The sequence below is a fragment of the Corylus avellana genome, chromosome ca1 (assembly GCF_901000735.1).
Source record: "Corylus avellana chromosome ca1, CavTom2PMs-1.0".
NCBI classification, from domain to species: domain Eukaryota; kingdom Viridiplantae; phylum Streptophyta; class Magnoliopsida; order Fagales; family Betulaceae; genus Corylus; species Corylus avellana.
In genome coordinates this window covers 46998231-47016134 of record NC_081541.1, presented here as the reverse complement: position 1 = coordinate 47016134, position 17904 = coordinate 46998231, and the positions used below count along the sequence as shown (strand labels likewise).

The 17904-nt window shown below is 35.6% G+C and overlaps 2 protein-coding genes across 2 annotated transcripts; one reads left to right on the top strand and one right to left on the bottom strand.

Moving 5' to 3' along the window:
* The first annotated feature begins 6980 nt into the window (after positions 1 to 6980).
* LOC132185347 (uncharacterized) lies at positions 6981 to 10624 on the top strand. Its single transcript, XM_059599136.1, has 3 exons — positions 6981 to 7540; positions 7633 to 8188; positions 9439 to 10624. The coding sequence occupies exons 1-3, from the start codon at positions 7212 to 7214 to the stop codon at positions 10453 to 10455; spliced, it is 1902 nt and encodes a 633-aa protein (XP_059455119.1). The 5' UTR covers positions 6981 to 7211; the 3' UTR covers positions 10456 to 10624.
* A 213-nt stretch (positions 10625 to 10837) lies between these two features.
* Positions 10838 to 16860, bottom strand: LOC132185398 (protein EMSY-LIKE 3-like). Its single transcript, XM_059599178.1, has 10 exons — positions 16571 to 16860; positions 14856 to 15061; positions 14653 to 14762; positions 14281 to 14533; positions 13914 to 14132; positions 13767 to 13835; positions 11784 to 12026; positions 11624 to 11692; positions 11437 to 11500; positions 10838 to 11216 (listed from the first exon to the last, which is right to left on the bottom strand). Exons 1-10 carry the CDS (start codon positions 16596 to 16598, stop codon positions 11167 to 11169), a joined length of 1311 nt encoding a protein of 436 aa, XP_059455161.1. The 5' UTR covers positions 16599 to 16860; the 3' UTR covers positions 10838 to 11166.
* Positions 16861 to 17904: the final 1044 nt, after the last annotated feature.

The window sequence follows — 17904 nt, the reverse complement described above, 5'->3', positions numbered from 1 at the left end:
AAACGTGTAGGGTAGGTAGAAGATCGAAGTTGTGATTTGCTTGTGTTTGTTTTCTTTGGAAGAAAATCCCACCACAATATAAGCGTAGGAGTGAGTCAGGCTTAATCAGACGGGTAGGCCACATAATTTAATTAGGATTGTCGAATTTAATGCATGCATCTTTTTGTTTTAAAATGAATTTTTCTGATATTATCATTGTCCAAATCATAAGTTAATTTTTCTGATATTAGTAAAGTGAAGACATTGTGCTATGCGTTAATGATGCATCTTTTTGTTTTTGTTGTCCTCAACTGTGAATCAATAGGGTAAAACATTAGTTTGTTATTATCTGATTACCTTCCTTCATATAAGGTGTATATATATATATATATATATATATTGGATCAAGACCTGTCGTCAATTATCAATCCATATATATATAATGTTGTTTTGATTATCGTATTTAAGAGAAAGAAAAACACAATTAATGCATGAAAAAGTTTCGGGACCTCCCGACTTTGAGTTTTCCGAATCATTACATATATTTTGAATTAACATAAAAAGTAGATAAAGTCCACTTAACCCTCTCAAACTATCACCCTAATGACAATCTACCCCCCAAACTATCAATTGTAACAATTTAACCCCCAAAATTACCAAAACAATGACAATGTACCCTCAAGTTTAACAAAATAACGAAATTACCCTTACTAAAATAAAAACTAAAATACTAAAATTTATATTTTTTTTTTCAAATTTTAAGGGTATTTTTGTCTTATTGAAAATTATAGATGGGCAATTTTGTCATTTTGCTAGCATTGGGAGGTACATTATCATTGTTTTGGTAGTTTGGAGGGTAAATTGTTATAATTGATAGTTTGAGAGTAAATTGTCATTGGGGTGATAGTTTGAGGGGTTAATTAGTGAACTTTACTTAAAAAGTATTTTTATTAGGTTAATTGATGCTAAAATACAAGAGGTATATAAATTGGCTAAAGATAACCACGTACGTAAAAATATAATCTAGTATATAGGTAAAGAAATCTTTGCATGCCACATCCTCTACCATTTTATTGCCATGTCAGCTAAAGCCCGCTCTAGACCCATGGTATCCACCAGTACACACCTCATTCCACTGGATCATGCCACGTCATTCGTACCCTCTTTTAAATCTTTTCACCCAAGTATCCAATTAACCGTACTTGTCTGAAATGGCAACTATCATGTGATCCAAATGAGAACAATTCACGTGGCCCAATATTAGAACAAACATACAATAAATTGTCATTCCTTGATTGTTGGGCCATCGATTTTGAGAAGAAACACAGACCAGCAAAAGAACTAGGAAAAGGCCAATAGAAGGAGAGCACAAGGATAGATGACGAACCCACAAAGATTATATAACTTTCTACAAGGGATTGAGCGGCTTTGGGAAGTAATTGTGTTGGTAATAAACATTATATTGCATTACTCAATGAGAAATACTAGAATTTAATAAAATCTCTATATTTTGTCCATCAACATTCTAGGTCGTAAAAGGTATTTGGCCCAAGTTGATGTAAAAGGGCACATGGCCCAAGTTAATGGCAAATGACACTTTATCGCCTAAGATTTTGATAGACAAAATATAAGAATTTTATTAAATTCTAGCATATCTCTTACTTAATTATACATTTATTATTTTAAAATTATTCTTTAATATTTGGTCTTATTCTAAGCAAGCTATGCTTGAACTCCAAATACGTCCTAGCCCCAAATTCTTTGTTCATCATCACGCATCATTTTTTTTTTTTTCTCTAATTCATGCAATGGTGATTGAGTAGCTTAATATATCACTTACCCAAAAATGTTTAAATAAGATAGATTGTTTTAATACACTTTACATTAAGGAAAAAATAATTAATTTTAATTTTGTTTATATTTTCTTGACATTGAATGAATACTAATTTTTATTTTAACCCTAATATATAAGAAAGGAAAAGATACAGCATACTCTTGGACTTTTAAAATTTTTTATTTTTTATTTTTATTTTTATTTTTTGCTGATTTTTGCCCTAACATTCATGCCAACCCAAATCAAGAGTTTGCTTCCAAAACCTCATCCTAGCAATTTTTGGTAGTTTTGGGAGGGGGCATTGTCGCAATTGAAAGTTTGGGGGACATTGTTAATTGAATAGTAGTTTGAAATGTATATGAATTTTCTCCTAAAAAGAAATTCATTAACAAGTCAGTATCATTTGTTTTATTGTTTCTTTTCCGAGTCTCGATCATTACGAGTTTACAAGAAATAATCAACAATGTTTCCATTCTCTCTGCCTCTAACACTGATGAGACACTGACCATCGTGATGGGGTGATCAGATCACAAGATTCACAACTGGAGGAATAAAACTTAATTCCATGAATTTATTATTTCTATATATATAGATATTTCATTTTTTAAGATGAAATTCTTCTCATGGTGAATTTTTTTTGTAGATGCTTAAGACTATTCTCTTCAAAAAATGCTGGAGGGAGTAAAGCAAATGAGGAATTTAGATATGTTTTTAACAATTGTAGCCTTGATTCAAACTGCTAATTTAATTTATCAAAAAATTGAGAAAAAAGCAGAAGTAGTACTCACCTCTCCTAATTCAAAAGCAAGAAGGCTATTCCCAGAAATTTTGGCTGATGGCATAAAAAATTTGCAATCGGAGCTGAGAAATGATATATATACTAGATAGAAAAGAAGAAAAAAAATGATATCTTTGAAGCCCTGAAATAATTGGACGAGAATGTTGCACAATATTTAATAGTCGCACATTCTGAAAAAATTGAAGTTTGATTCAAAATAAGTCATTATAATTTATTTTGATTTTATGTCATTTTGTAATTGTTATTTTATATTATAAATTAGGAAGGTGCATGTTTCGTATTAAATAATGGGTTTAAACCAAAGTCCAATTAGGGACATTATATAAGAATATTAATCTCCATATTAAGATAATAGTTATACAAAATCTCAAGAGACAATGGTTACAAGATCTCAAGAGACAATAGTTACAAGAGTTCAAGAGATAAGAGTTAGAAGAACTCAAGTGACAATAGTTACAATTATTGTTGTTAATGTAAAAGTATAAAAGACTTATAACATTTATACTCTTTCTCTATAAATAGAGTATTATATACAATCAAATATATCAAGTAAAAATGTAGCGCTTTGATGTGTGACATAGGTCATAGGCCGAACCACCTTAACTTTCTTAGTCTCTCTTTCTTATTCTCATTTATTTTCTCTAAGTTCTCTTCTCTAGAAGCAACCAAGAAAACCGTTGAATTGATGTTGCCACTTCTTCAAAACATGAGTGTGGAGGGTAAAGAAAAATCCGAGAAGAGATCATGAAAGGGGAGCAAGCCAAAAAGAGAAAATGGTGGAATATCGAACCAACTTTAAATATCAAGTTTTTTTCCCTGTATTTAATATAGTTATTGTAATTGAACTTATGATATGTTTGAACCTTCTTGTTTCTTATAATGTTTTTCCATATTGTTCACTGTTAGTAATGTGGAAATTCTTCTAGTCAATTTTGAGTGGGTTGAAATTTATTAATGCATTCACAGATTATTTATTTTTATTTTTTTAATATTTGTCGATCATGCAAATTCCAAATTAAGAGTAATCTCAAATTGATAAATCCACATCATATGCTCTTACAAAATCCCTTTGCCCCTAATATGCACAAATGGATTGTGTTGCACTGTTTAACCACATAATTTTTCTTCGAATAATAACATAAGACTATATATATATATATATATATATATATATATATATATAGAGGTTTGCATGACAATAGCTAAGGTTTGCATTAAAGGTTTAGAATACACGGCATGTGTTCAATAACAATCAACAATATAAAGTGATAAAATGCACACAAAACCAAATACAACATTCTCTGGAGGACCACAAATTCATTGGTAGGTTCAAAAAGGAAAACAACACCACATGACCCACATCTTCACTCCTTACTTTATTCTCACTCAACTAACCCTAAAGACAAACACATAATTGTAATTTATAATTCCCAACATCCGTGAACATCCACATATGATATATGTCCGGCTAGAGCACATATTTTGTAATTTAATGGACGGATATGATAGATTCTTTAATTTAATAAACAACCATGATTGTTTTGTATTTATTTTTTTAATTTAATTTAATTTTCATTTTCATTTTTTTGTGCATGGGACTTGGGAGACTCACAAAATGTGTATTTCTTAGACACACATACTATATGCATCGTCTGCACACATAATGTATGTGTTTTGACATTATATTGGTTAAAAAATTACTTATTCACACCAGCTTATTTTCATTATTTTCATTCTGTCTCTCCTCTTCTAACAACGTCTCATAGTCAACAACCGCTGGAAAGATAAACACTAATGATATACTAACCACATTGGTGAGTGATCAGATTTGCTATTTATTTTTGTATTTTTGTATTTATTATTATTATTATTATTATTATTATTATTATTATTATCTTGGACTCTCTACCTTCTACTCTGATTAACTATCAAAGTCTTTTTTATGCATGTTAGATCACAAGATTCACAGCCGGATCAATGAAACTTAATTCCATGAATTTAGTGATTTACAGAATCTATCATATCCGTCCATATATATATATATATTTCATTTTTTAAGATGAAATTTCTCATGGTGATTTTTTTTGCAGATGCACTATTCAAAAAATGCGGGATGCAGTAAAGCAAATGAAGCATTTATAATGGTTTTTTTGCAACTACAGTCTTGATTCAAACCGATGATTTAATTTTTGATAAAATTGAGAAAAAATTGGAAGTTGTACTCTCAACCTCGAGAAACTAGATGTCATTATTCCATTCATGAAAAGTTTGGATGATGACATAAAAAATTTGCAATCGGAGCTAAAAAGGATATACAAAGATAGTAAAGAAGAAAAAAAAATGATATCTTTGAAGTCTTGAAACTATTGGACAAGAATGCAACACATTTAACAGTCGCACATTCTGAAAAACTTGTAAAGAAGGATGGATTTAAGGTGGTTGATTCAAAATAAGTCCTTACGATTTATTTTGATTTTATGTCATTTTGTAATCGTTATTTTATATTATAAATTAGGAAGGTGTTTCGTATTAAATAATAGGTTTAAACCAAAGTCCAGTTAGGGATATTATATAAAAATATTAATCTCCATATTAAGACAATAGTTATACAAGATTTCAAGAGACAATGATTATACAAGATCTTAAGAGATAATGGTTACAAGAGCTACTAGATCTTAAAGACAATGGTTACAAGAGTTCAAAAGACGAGAGTTACAAGAATTCAAGTGTCAATAGTTACAATTATTGTTGTTAATGTAAAAGTATAAAAGACTTGTAACGTTCATAATCTCTCTATAAATAGAGTATTATATACAATCAAATAAATCAAGAAAAAATATAGCCAGAGTGGGGTTGGTAGTAACAATATTAGAAACATCTAGCTAGAGCTTGAGATTTGTTTTTATTTGTTTTCTTTGGAAGAAAATCCCTCTTTGGGTGAAAAGCACCTTGAGGCAGGTAGGAATAGAATTTAGGGAAAAATATAAAAAGACCTCCAAATTACTAGCCGTTTGCAATATAGTCTCCAATGTTTAAAAAGTACTAAAGTAGCCTCCAAACTACTAAAATCTATCAAAAAGGCTACTTATTTTTTATATTCCTATAATACCCATATTCTTTTAACAAATAAAATAATAAAGTAATTGTAAAAAAAAAAAACCAAACAATTTTTTAAAAATACAAAAAAAGGGCGAATAAATACAAAAAAAAATCAGAAGAAATTTTTGGAATAAATAAATAATTAGTCACTGTAGTTGATCTAAATTACAAATTGCTTCATGTCGTATTAAAGTAAAATCAATGGGCAAATAAAAACAATTTTTTAACAGAATTTGACTCAAATGGCTAAATCTCAAGAACCATACATTTGATTTTACTTTAATACGACATGAATAGTCACTATAGTTGGCCTAAATTATTTATTTATTCCAATTTTTTTTTTTTTTGTTTTTTTTTGTATTTATTCGCTCATTGGTTTTTTGTATTTTTAAAAAATAGTTTTTTTTTTTACAATTATTTTATTATTTTATTTATTAAAAGAATAGGAATATTATAGGAATATATTAAAAAAAAAAAAGTAGCGTTTTTGATACATTTTGGTAGTTTTGGGGCTACTTTAATACCTTTTGAATATTAGAGGGTTATATTGCAATTTAAGATTTTTTTTTTTTTTTTTTTTCCTAGAATTTACTATCCGTGTGTTTTCTCCGTACAAGATGGTGGATGAGGGCATGCATAACTTGTGTTTTCTCGACTGAAGTGGACGGCCAGGATGGGGTTTTGGAAGCAAACTCTGGATTTTTTTTGTTTTTTTGCATTGATGATATATATATATATATTTTTAAAATCAATCTTTATTCATAAAAATTGGGATTCGGGACAGAGCCCTACATAGATAGAGCTAATTGCTCTAAAATAACAATGTCAAAAATACACTGGGGGTTCTTCGAGCCACACATGGTCAGTTGAGATCTTTAAAGCGTTCTGGGCCAATTCATGAGCCGCTGAATTGGCTTCTCGTTTGACATGGCGAACATTCCATCTATGGAGGAACCCCAAAATCAATCGGGTGTCATCTATGAGCTGCCCATACCATAGCCAGTTTGGGTTTGGATCGTTTATGGCCTTCACTACCAGTAGAGAGTCCCCCTCCAAAAGAATGTCGTGAATTCCAACCTCTCTACAGAATTCCACTGCACAGAGGGCAGCAAAAGCTCTATCTATGAATGTTAGGGCCGAAATCATAAATTTAAAAAAAAAAAAAAAAAAAAAAAAGTTTAAATAATTTTTCAAAAGCCCATAAACGTACATCTCTCCGAACGAAGCCCAAAAATCACTAGCAATAAATAATATGACAAAAATAACAAGTCCATTACCCAGATCAGATGGGCTCAAAATTCAATCCCACAGAGAGAGACAAAGCGACAAACAGACACAAAAGGGCCGCTCCAGAAATAAAATTTGAACAAAGGACAACCCTAGGAACTCAAACCAATCCCCCAGGGATAAATTCGTACTTTCACAGCTCCAAATCACAGAACAAAGGATTCCAGAGGACGAAAACCATGAATAGGAAAAGCAACGGCAAAGTTAATAATCATGGTGGTGATGATGGCGAGAGAAGAAGAGAGCGAAGCGTGGGGTACATGGGAGGAGCTTCTGCTAGGGTTCGCCGTGAAGCGCCACGGGCTCGCCGACTGGGACTCCGTTGCAGCGGAGGTCCGCACCAAGAGCTCTCTCCCTTGCCTCTTCCTCACAGCTCACCACTGCAAGGTCAAGTTCCACGACCTTAAACGCCGCTTCTCCTCCCAAAACGCCGACGTTCTCGAACGCCACGAGGACGAGACTATCCCCTGGCTCGACGAGCTGAGGAAGCTCCGCGTCGCCGAGCTTAAGCGAGAGGTCCGAAACTACGACGTTTCAATCCTGTAAACTCTATCTCTCTCTCTCTGTCCATCTATGTGAGATTTGAGATTTTCTAATTTTGGATCTGAGATTTGTTTGTTTGTGGTTGAGCAAGTTCTTTGGAGACGATGGTGAAGAGGTTGGAGGAAGAGCGAGAGCTGAACGTGAGAGGGAATGGAATTTTCCAAGGAAAACCAGATCTGGAAGAACTGCGAGAGAGATCGGAGAACGACAAAGGTGACGAACCGGAGAAAACCGGCGGGGAGTTGGACCGTTCCGTCAACGAGTCCAACACCACCGGTTCGAAAGGAAAATCCGGTGGCGAAGAGGTAAGATTAGGACTCGAAGCGCTCCGCACCGGTTCGAGTGGACCGGAATCGGAACCGATGGCCGAGAACTCGCACGACGGGAGCTCCGATACCGTGGCTAAGAGCCAGTCCGAGATCGAGTTGCGTGGCGACTCGGCGGCGCGGGAGAGCAGCGAGGTGCAGAGCTCGGCAAGCTTGTCGCGGAAGAGGAAAAGGAGGGGACGCCGGAGAATGGAGGCTTCCGGCGGACTGGATCCGGCGGAGACCATGGAGGACACCGGGAAATCGCAGCCGTTCGTTAGGGTTTTGGAGATGATTAGAGCGCAAAGCGGTTCGCTGTTCGAGCGCCGGCTCGAAAGCCAGGTATTGGTTTGTCGCCCCTCAAGCCTCAAGCCTCAAGGGGCATATTTGGGTTTTCACTCATTTTCAAGTTTTGCTCTGCAAACGAAGATAAAAACAACAATTTAAAAATCAATTTTAGGTATAATCTATAATTTTTCCATATGTTTTATAAAAATGATTCATTGTAAAGTTTTAATATTATAATCATCATTTTTTATTAAATAATTTAGATTTCGATACTGCATGTAATTAATATGAAAACGCCAAAATGATTTTATCTTGTTTTTTTAATTTTCAAAATATTTCTTTTGAACATGTCTATTTGATTTTAGTTGTCATACATTATAATAATTAGATCTTATGAAGATGCACATGCACGGCTTCCTCGGATTGTTTTAATTTGTTTTATATATTCTAACACATGGTCAAGTGCAATCCCATGACTCATTATTCTCCAATAATTTGGGACCACTTAAATATAGTTTGGTTGGTTTAATTAAAGTTGACCATGCAATCCATGATTTCATTATTGTTGAATAATTTGGGACCACTTTTATATAGTTTGGTTAGTTCAATTAAAAGTTAGGTTTTAAGAATACACATCCTCAACAAGTTTTTTTTTTTAATTGTTAATAATTTGGACAGTAAATATGGTTATTGACGTGTCTCGGGCAACCTACTCTCTATTTGAATATGTGGGCTCCAAAATGATTGAAATTTTTCTTTGTGAAAATAAAGAGTAGAAATTAGAAAATTGAAGAAAAATTTCAGTTTTTTTTTCATGCACATGAAATTTTCTCTAGAAGTAAGCCAAGATCACTGTCTTGTTTACACAGACCATGTCATTGACTTGTGGTTTTGTGGGCCTCCGAAAAAAGAGAGTTATGGGCCCTACATGTCTTTTGTTCGTCACTTGAGCTGTTTTTTCTAAAATCCTTCTTGATTTAGACGCTTTTAACTTCCATAAAAGGAACTATACATTTGTAGTTACTAGTTAGATTTAGCTTCACCCTATCTACCAGTTGGGTTTCATTTCGGTTAAAATTAGATCAGGTGTGTTTTTTTTTTTTTTTTTTAAAACATGTGTCCCATAATATAACACAAGGGACACGTGTTCCAATTTCAATTGGTTTAGTTCTAGTTAGAACCGGACCCGATCTAAAATCTTAGTAAGAATTGATCTAAAGGTTAGGATTATTATTTCAGTAGTGTATGATATTTGTGAGAATAAAAATACTCAATCGATATAAAAATCTGCTACCATTGTGCAGGAAAATGAGGAGTACAAAAACTTGGTGAAGCAGCATGTGGATTTGGAAACAGTACAAAGCAGGCTCGTCAAGGGCAACTATTCCTCATGCACCCTCGCATTCTACCGAGACCTTCTGCTTCTCTTCAACAACGCTGCCCTATTCTTTCCCAAGTCCTCCCTTGAGTCGATCACTGCCCACCAGCTCCGCCACCTCCTGTTGAATGAGATCCCAAAACGCAACAACTCATTCCCAAAAGAACCTTCACCAACACCCAATGCAGCAGCATCACTATTGCAGCCTAAACCTGAGTTAGAAAGATCACATTCATTGCTTGCAAAACACAACTCGCCTGCTCCGATAATTGTTTGCCGCAAACGGAGTTCCATTTCAGCTAAACCTAATTCCTCTGCCATTACCATCGGTCAAAAAGATAAGCAAGCAAGCGATGAGAAGATGCCAGTTCTTGATCCGAACTCGTTGCCCATTAAGCCCTCTTCAGACAATAGTATGTTGAAAACTAATGCCAACGATAAGCCTGTAACTGGAGTCAGAAGCTCGAGAAGGAGCAATAAGAACCCAACAAACAATAATACCAGTAGTGCTTCCAGCAAGAAGCAAACAAGTATGAGCCCTGGCTCAAAACCTGGGTTAGGTAATAAACTAGAGACTCCCAAAAGTGATCAGAAGAATAAAACCGAAGCATCGACGTTGGGGAAAAAACGAAGCGCAGCCGATTTCTTAAAAAGAATTAAATGGAACTCTCCGGGGGAAACTGTGAAGAGTAGTTCTAGTAAAGAGAAGAAAAGTAGGCATAATGGGAAGGGGGGTGACAAGAAAGAGAGGAGGGCGTTAAGGCAAAGCAGTGAAAGGAAACTTGTGAGGGGGGAGGAGAGTAGTCCATCAAAGCGGAGTGTTGGAAGGCCACCAAGAAAGGCAGCGGAGGCAAATGCAGTTTCGGTGAAGCGCGGTAAGGGGGCCAGTGGAGGAAAGGAAGTGGCGGCCTTGAAGCTGCCAAGAAAGCGAGCTAGGAGGTAGAAGAATGGCTCCATTGGTTGCATCTGTATATTATGTAACTCCATTTAATTTAACTAATTAGAAAGTTGTAGACCCTGTAAGATGCATCTTCTTTTGGTCCCACAAATATTAGTTAGACTAATCAGATGAGAATACTCTCAAATCAATCCGACCCAATAGATTTTGTGGATGTGGGAGAAAGAAATTTGTTCTCTTTTTATTGGTAGACAACCATTAGGCCCAAACTACCCGTGCCTTTTATAAGTTATATGAATGGATTAGGATCCCCTAAAATTCAGATTAAAAAAAAAGAGAGAGAGAGAGGAAGAGGTTGGGGATATCTTGAAATTTAAAATTTTTTAAATAAAGTTTCAGAGAGAGAGAGAGAGAGAGAGAGAGAGGGTTATGCAAGACTAAGACAATTTTATACACGATCACACGTTAATCACTGATCAAATAATGTACACTACCATCAGCCTTTCCTAAGTGAACTCTTACAGAGAAGAAATAAATTATTTCCCAGCTACAATAATTCCCATCCTACGTTAAACGCTATCCTACTAGTCCCAAGCCCAAGAGTTATCCCGTCCCGTGGGGAAAGATATATTTTGAATGGCATTTGCGCGAGAAAGTAGCCTTAAAATCAGATGCTTGATTTTAATAGCTTAACAGTCTGTTCATCTTATTACTCCCACCAAGCCTTGTATCACAGCCGTTATAACAAGTCCCTAATCATTCTCGGTCCATCGACTGCCCAAGCGAGAACTGCCGGCCACCCTCATCTGTTTAAAGAAGAAAAAGGAGACAAGAACAACTCAGATAATTGGCTTTAGGTATGAATGTGTTTCTTTATTATTATTATTTTTTTTATACCATTCCATTCCCAAAGCTAAGGAAGAAATGGGCATGCTTGATGAGATTTGACATCAAATGCTAACAAAGTGCACAGGCTCAATATCCAAGTAACATCTTAAGAATAATGGAAGGTCAAACAAAAAGTACCGCTTTCGCCATCAGAAATCTCGTTGAGCCTTGAAATTGCATCAATAAGTGCTTGTTCTTGCTCCTGCAATGAAAATTTAACAAGCAGATTTAACAAAGAACTGGAAATACAACACAAGCTCGAGAAGAAACCCAGGGAGAGGCAACACCCCACCGCAAGGGATTTTGGTGGGTTCTCCCTTCTTACCTTCAACACTTTCTTGGCTTTCTCAATTTCAAGAGGATCTGGATGATTTGCACCAAAAACTCTCTCCACCTGCCCAAATTCACCAGAAAAATATACAGATTTAAAAAAACTAACTTTAAACTTAATGATTACACATATGGATCAACCCACTTTCACTTACCTCCTTGATTAGGGTATCTGTCTGGAGAATTTTTATATCATCAGGTGCCTTCTTTCCAATACCATTTTGTGATGGCAGAAAATCCTTTCTGGAATGACCTTTTGTAGCCCCTCTACCTCTTCCTACACCTGGAACACTATCTCGGGCTACAGATCTATTCATCCCATGACCTGATCCACCATAACCCCCTCGATGGGAGATTCCAGGATCCTCCCCTACCCATTGAATATCCTCAGGAGAGATCTGTGCTTTAAGAATTATGAAATCAATAAAAGCAAAAGCAGAATGTGTATGCAACTAAAATATCATTCCTTGGGAAAAAACCTTAATGCAAAAACGGAAGGCAACTCATACTTTTCTTAGTCAACTACAGTCATACATAACCCTAATTATACCATACAAAGGGCAACATCTTATGCATTCCAAGACTAATCTTTCCAATGTATAATTTAATAGATAGTACTTTCAGCTACAGACAAGTCCCAGAGTGGATGAGGTAATCCATCTCAAGTCAGGAGGGGTGCAAAATCAAAACAAATAAATTGCAAGACCCGTCCCAATAGAAACAATAGTTGTGATTCCTAAATAAGACAAACAACACTATTGGCAGGATCCAATGTACACTAGGAAGTCGGTGAGAACCCACCACATCATCAATAATCAAATGGCAATAAAACCAGTTCAATTGATCCCATACGTTCTAAATACATATATCTGTGTGCAAGAGGGTGGCTGCATGCGCATGTGTGTACGTGTGTCCTTTCCATATTTAATAAAACAGACTATTAACGTGTTTTTATCATTAAGAGTGAAGACATTATCACTCTCAAAAGGAAAAAGAAAAAAAAAAAAGGCACAAGGAATTGAGGTGTAAAAGAAGAAAATTAGGTTCATTTTAATAATTAGTGCCCAGTATTTTACAGATAATACCATGCAGAACCGGCTGAAATGCTAATACCAGCAGAAAGAGCCAAAACATCTCCAAATAATCGGAACAAGCCAGCTTAGAAAGGAATATTGAGCAAGATGGAATAGAGAGGGCTTAATGTTCTAGTTTAGTTAATAGAGAGGAATACTTCGGCCGTTCAGGCTGGAAAGGTTCAGCTGGGTCTTATTAGGAGCCTTAAAATATATCTTGGGATTTAGATTAAAAAAAAGGGCTCATAAATAATTTGCTGAAACTAGAAAGGTCCACGATTAATTAAGAATAACAACAGTAGGATGGAAATTTTGTGTCATGGAATCATACAAAAACTATTATTGCCTTGTAAATTTTGCAGTTGATTCATGACCCTAAAAAAGAATTTCATATCTAGCAAAAGAAAATGAACTTGAGATAATGTAAAGAAGTGGAGAACTTTTGAAGTTAAAACAAAGCATAAATCCTAGAACAAGAAGTGTAAGAGTTATAATAAGAAGTTGACGAATTAATAGTATGATTATGAAGTGGTTTGTTTGACACTGGAACATACCATTAAAGATGAAGCATATCCCGATAAAATGATGATCAGCATACAAAAAGCAAACCAAGGCAAGTGAGCCAAATAGTCCACTTAGGTCAGCCCAGTAATTACCATAGAATCTATCAATGATGTCAACCACTAATAAGATGCAGAAAGAAAGTGAGGGAAAGGAGCTCTCCCTACCACGCCCAGTTCTACAATCTCCCAAAAGTGGGCAGATATGGATGGAGTTACCAACCATTTTGCCTTTCAACTTAAAAGAAGAAAGAAAGTGAGGGCATTAATGTTAAAGTTTCCTATCCTCTTTTCTCTTGTGAACATCCAATCAAAATGAGAAAAAATTTATATCCTTTCCTCTCCTCTCTTATCCCTAAGGATACTCTTTTTTCTCTCTTCGACTTCCCATAAAACTCCAGAACCTTGTGTTCGTGAACTTAAAAGGCAAATACTAAAGTGCAACTTATATGAGATTTAGGCTAGAAATTTATAAGGCCATGGGGAGATAAAGCATCAGATGTACCTCTGAGAGATTGACCCACTCCCATGTCTCATTAGCAGAGCCAATATCATAGACCAGAGCATGTCTCCCCTGACAAACATAAATGGAATTCAGCTAAATATATAACTGCAGTCTAGATTTACATGCAATCAAGAGCCATATATACACCTCAGCTGGATTGTAGTCAGTTATGACAGCTTCATAGAAATTATTGTCATCAGGCCACTTGGTCCTCACTCTCCTCCCAATCAATGGATCCAATGTTGCTCCTTCCGGAGGCTGACTTGCAACAGCACCAGAAGGAACCCTATTAGCAACTTGACCTCTCCCACTTGGACCTGACAAAGGGTACTGCTTCATTGAAGATGGACCAGGCAACCCCTGACCCTGTAAAACAAAATGGGTAGCAAGGAAAAAGACCAATCAAATGAAAAACTTACAAAAATTCTAAGTAATTAGTCCAAATATTTCACATAAATGAATTATTTTCTACCTTTTTATGCATATAAGTCCAAATTTCATAAATTCAACTTACTGGTTTCTGCTTCTTGCCCTTGGTTCCTGGCATGGATCCTCGCTTTGCAGTTGATGAAGATGGTTGGTGAGATGCAGCTATGGCTTGTTGATGAAATGGTGGAGATGGCCCACCATATGATTGTGAAGGTACTGACTGGGCTATTTTCTGTTTCTTGCGAGATGCAGAGACAGTGGGACTGGGTACGGGATCATGAACAGCTTGACTGGTACTGAGCATGCCAGATTGATGCCCACCTGCCTGTCTCCACTCCCTAGTGGCATTACCCAACGCAGTGCCGATTAAAAGACGAGAGAAAAGCTTGCTAAAATATAACAGATTGTACATCTCAAATAAACAGAGCTTGTTTCTTAAATCTTAAACCTATCAGACCTTATGCGTCGTATCACATCATCTGCATTAACCCGTCCTAGAAGTTCTCGGTGCTCCTCATTTGATAGTCTCAACTCTTTTCTAAGTTCTGTTATTAAACTTTCCTTCTCCTGAAGAAAAAAGATTTCATGTAGTAGTCATTTAAACCTGATCACACAAATTTAAAGACATTAGATTCCTGAAAACTAAATGACCAAAAGTACCCAAGTAATGGCATCAGCTTGCGCTTTGAAGGCTCTTAGAACTGAGCTGTATGCTTCTTGCTCAAGTTGGTGAATTTGGGTCTCCATATCAGTTTCACCATACATCCTTGGATATGGGACAGAACCCACAGCAGATCTTCCATTTCCGGCAACACGGCCTCTAGGAATTCTATTTTGATGTGATGGAGGAAGATCGTCATCAGTTCCTGCAAATTTTTTCAGAATGCGACACAGATTTATTACTCCACCGGAATTCAGAGAAACAGTAATAAAGAAAAAAGTTTGCCAGATGACTCCTTGTATTGATGTTTTTTTTTTTGTATTGATGTTTGCCAGAAGATGACATATCAAGCATGGAAAAGTTATCTGATTCTATTATTGCAAGTACAGACTCCAGCAAAATAGCTTATAGCAAACAGAAACAGCCTGAGCGAGTTGAGAAGATAAAAGAGCAAAATAGTAAACAGAAAGTACATTGAAGGTATTCTTAAGTAGGGTTAAAGACATTATAACTTATGCAGTACAATAAAAAGGTGCATGGCTCAGAGGAAAAGATAACAGCCAAATGCACCTTAAGGCTTTTGCCCCTTTGTGTATTGAGCAAAAGCTTTGTCTCTCAGATTTACGATGCCAACATTCCCCCAACTCCATTGGGGTTGTGGATTGAACCAAATGAGTTCATTTTCAAAGAGCAGACATCCCAATAGCCAAAAAGGAAAACAATATGACGTTGCTCAAATGTAAGGACAGCAGCAATAAAGAATACAGCATTTAATCATTTAAGCTTCAGACTTACTAAGATGGCATCAATTAAGTTTTCTCACTTTCCGAAAATCAAGTTATCCACCATTAAGATATCAAATTAGCAACCAACCAGAAAAAAAAAAAAAAAATTCCTTCTTTTAGGAGGAACTAGAGGTTTTCCCAAAACTCATGAGAGCAACAAACTGCCACTAGCATATAGAAAAAGGTGGAATACAACGTTACAGCGAAGATACCATAATTCCAGCGAAGCTTTAGCAATGCTGAACTTTCAGCTCATTAACAATGTCTTCTAATTGACCAAGTAAATTACAAATGCATTTCTATTTCGCACTTGCTAAGAGTGTTGCTTAACGTACAGCATGGGAAAACAGTATTGCTGAACTTCATTTGGGCCTTTCTTATTCCTAGTTGTCAAAACTTCTCTAAAGCCAAACTAAAGCCTTTTTGTTATGAACCACGAATTGCATCAATCATAATGCAATATCCTACTCTTTCTTCAGTAGCATCAATTCTACAACAAAACTGTAAATGGGTTTAATCCCTCGACAATGAGAAAACCAGCCTGAAAAAAAAAAACTAATCACGAGAACAAAAAAAAAAAAAGAGGTTTAAAATACCGAAGAAACAATGTCTTCTTGAGTTCTTCTAGACCCTTTCAATAAAAGAAACTGATTTAAGCCCCAAAATCATACAAAGGCTCCAGATTTTTCTTAGAGAACCGAAACTAGTACCATTCATCAGAAACAGCCAAAATCAAGAACCACAGAACCAAATTCTCGTCCAACCCACCACGAATTACAGTCCCAAAACCCAAATTTTTCCCCTCAAAGAAACCCAAAACCCCAACATTAACCAAAATTCAAGCAAACGCAAACCCTAACTCCCCAAACAAAACGCGCCCAAAAACCCAAATCACCCAAAAAGAAAGCAGATTTAGAGCGAAAACTTACCACTGCTATCGTACGGCTCGTAGTCCATAGCCAGTTTACCACTCAAACCACCAAACCCCCTCAAATTCCAAAGAAGCAAACCCAAAACCCTAAAAACTCCACACCAAAGACTGCTCGATTCAGCTTAAACCGACACCGCAACACGACGCCGTTGCAACCCGAATTTCCACTTTGAGATACGCACCGTTAAACCACAGATTCGAACGGTTATTGTTGAAGATTGAGAGAAAGAGCAGTAAGAGCAGAGTTGGGGTTCGAAGTGTGTAAGAGTAATAGGTTTTGCGGGTGGGACTTTTGGGGGGGGGGGGTGGTGGTGACGGATTTGAAATTGGTTTACAAAGTGGGGGTTTGATTCTAATTTAGGGTTTAATTTGAGTTCCGGTGTTGTTGCTCGGGATGAGTTCCGGCGCTGCCCTAATTTACAAAAAAATTGGTAAGTGTAAGTAGTGTACCCAAGGGGAGGAATACGGGATCTGCTGTAAATGCGAGTGGATATTAATTTGAAGGAGAAAATTCACTATGAAATTTTAGAAATTTTTTGGCAATGTAACTCTTTAATATTTTAAAATTTTTTACTTCAGACTTTTCGTTATTAATTTCTGTCTAATTGGATGAAAATCATCTCATGTGCGTATCATGTACGATTTTGATGCCTTTTATTTCATTTTTGCCCTCATTAAAACCTATAAAATTACATAATTACCTTCATTAAAACCTATGAAATTAAGATTAATTACATAATTTTATAGGTTTTAATAAGGGTAAAATTGAAATTGAGGGCATCAAAATTTCATGTGAGACGCACATGTGATGATTTTCGTCCAATTAGACATAAATTAATAATAGAGGGTCTGAATTAAAATTTTTTGAAACATTGGGGGATACATTGTCAATTTATAAACATTGGGGCTCGAATTAAAAAACTCCTAAAATTTTAGGGGAATAAAATGAATTTAACCATAATTTTAATTATCTGGTATTCGTATGCAGATGTGAATGAGTTAGTAAAAATCATTATCCACGTTAATGTGAATAAAAATATGCGAATGCGAATAATAATCGTGTTTATATATATTCACCAAAATAACATCGTTTTGGAGTTGGTAAGGGTCCGTCGCTTAAGTTATGTTTAGATTTTTTTCTTCTCGTATACCTTCCCTCATTGTAATAATAGATTCAAACTGTTGAGGTGCAATAATGTTATTCTGCTCATTTGGACGGCTCTTAGAACATGTCTTGCGGAGTGCGATTTTGAATGTCATAAAATGATTTAGCTTCCCTCACTGAACACCAATTGATTTTTAGATTAGATGGTCAAAAGCCGGATCCAACAC

Excerpts from the sequence above, each read along its gene's own strand:
- LOC132185347 (XM_059599136.1), top strand. The coding sequence starts at position 7,212 with ATGGTGGTGATGATGGCGAGAGAAGAAGAGAGCGAAGCGTGGGGTACA. Across the intron at positions 7,541-7,632 it reads AACTACGACGTTTCAATCCT|TTCTTTGGAGACGATGGTGA; the intron begins GTAAACTCTATC and ends TGGTTGAGCAAG. Across the intron at positions 8,189-9,438 it reads AGCGCCGGCTCGAAAGCCAG|GAAAATGAGGAGTACAAAAA; the intron begins GTATTGGTTTGT and ends ACCATTGTGCAG.
- LOC132185398 (XM_059599178.1), bottom strand. The coding sequence starts at position 16,598 with ATGGACTACGAGCCGTACGATAGCAGTG. Across the intron at positions 15,062-16,570 it reads CGAGCCGTACGATAGCAGTG|GAACTGATGACGATCTTCCT; the intron begins GTAAGTTTTCGC and ends AAAAATTTGCAG. Across the intron at positions 12,027-13,766 it reads AGTGGGTCAATCTCTCAGAG|ATCTCTCCTGAGGATATTCA; the intron begins GTACATCTGATG and ends CTTAAAGCACAG.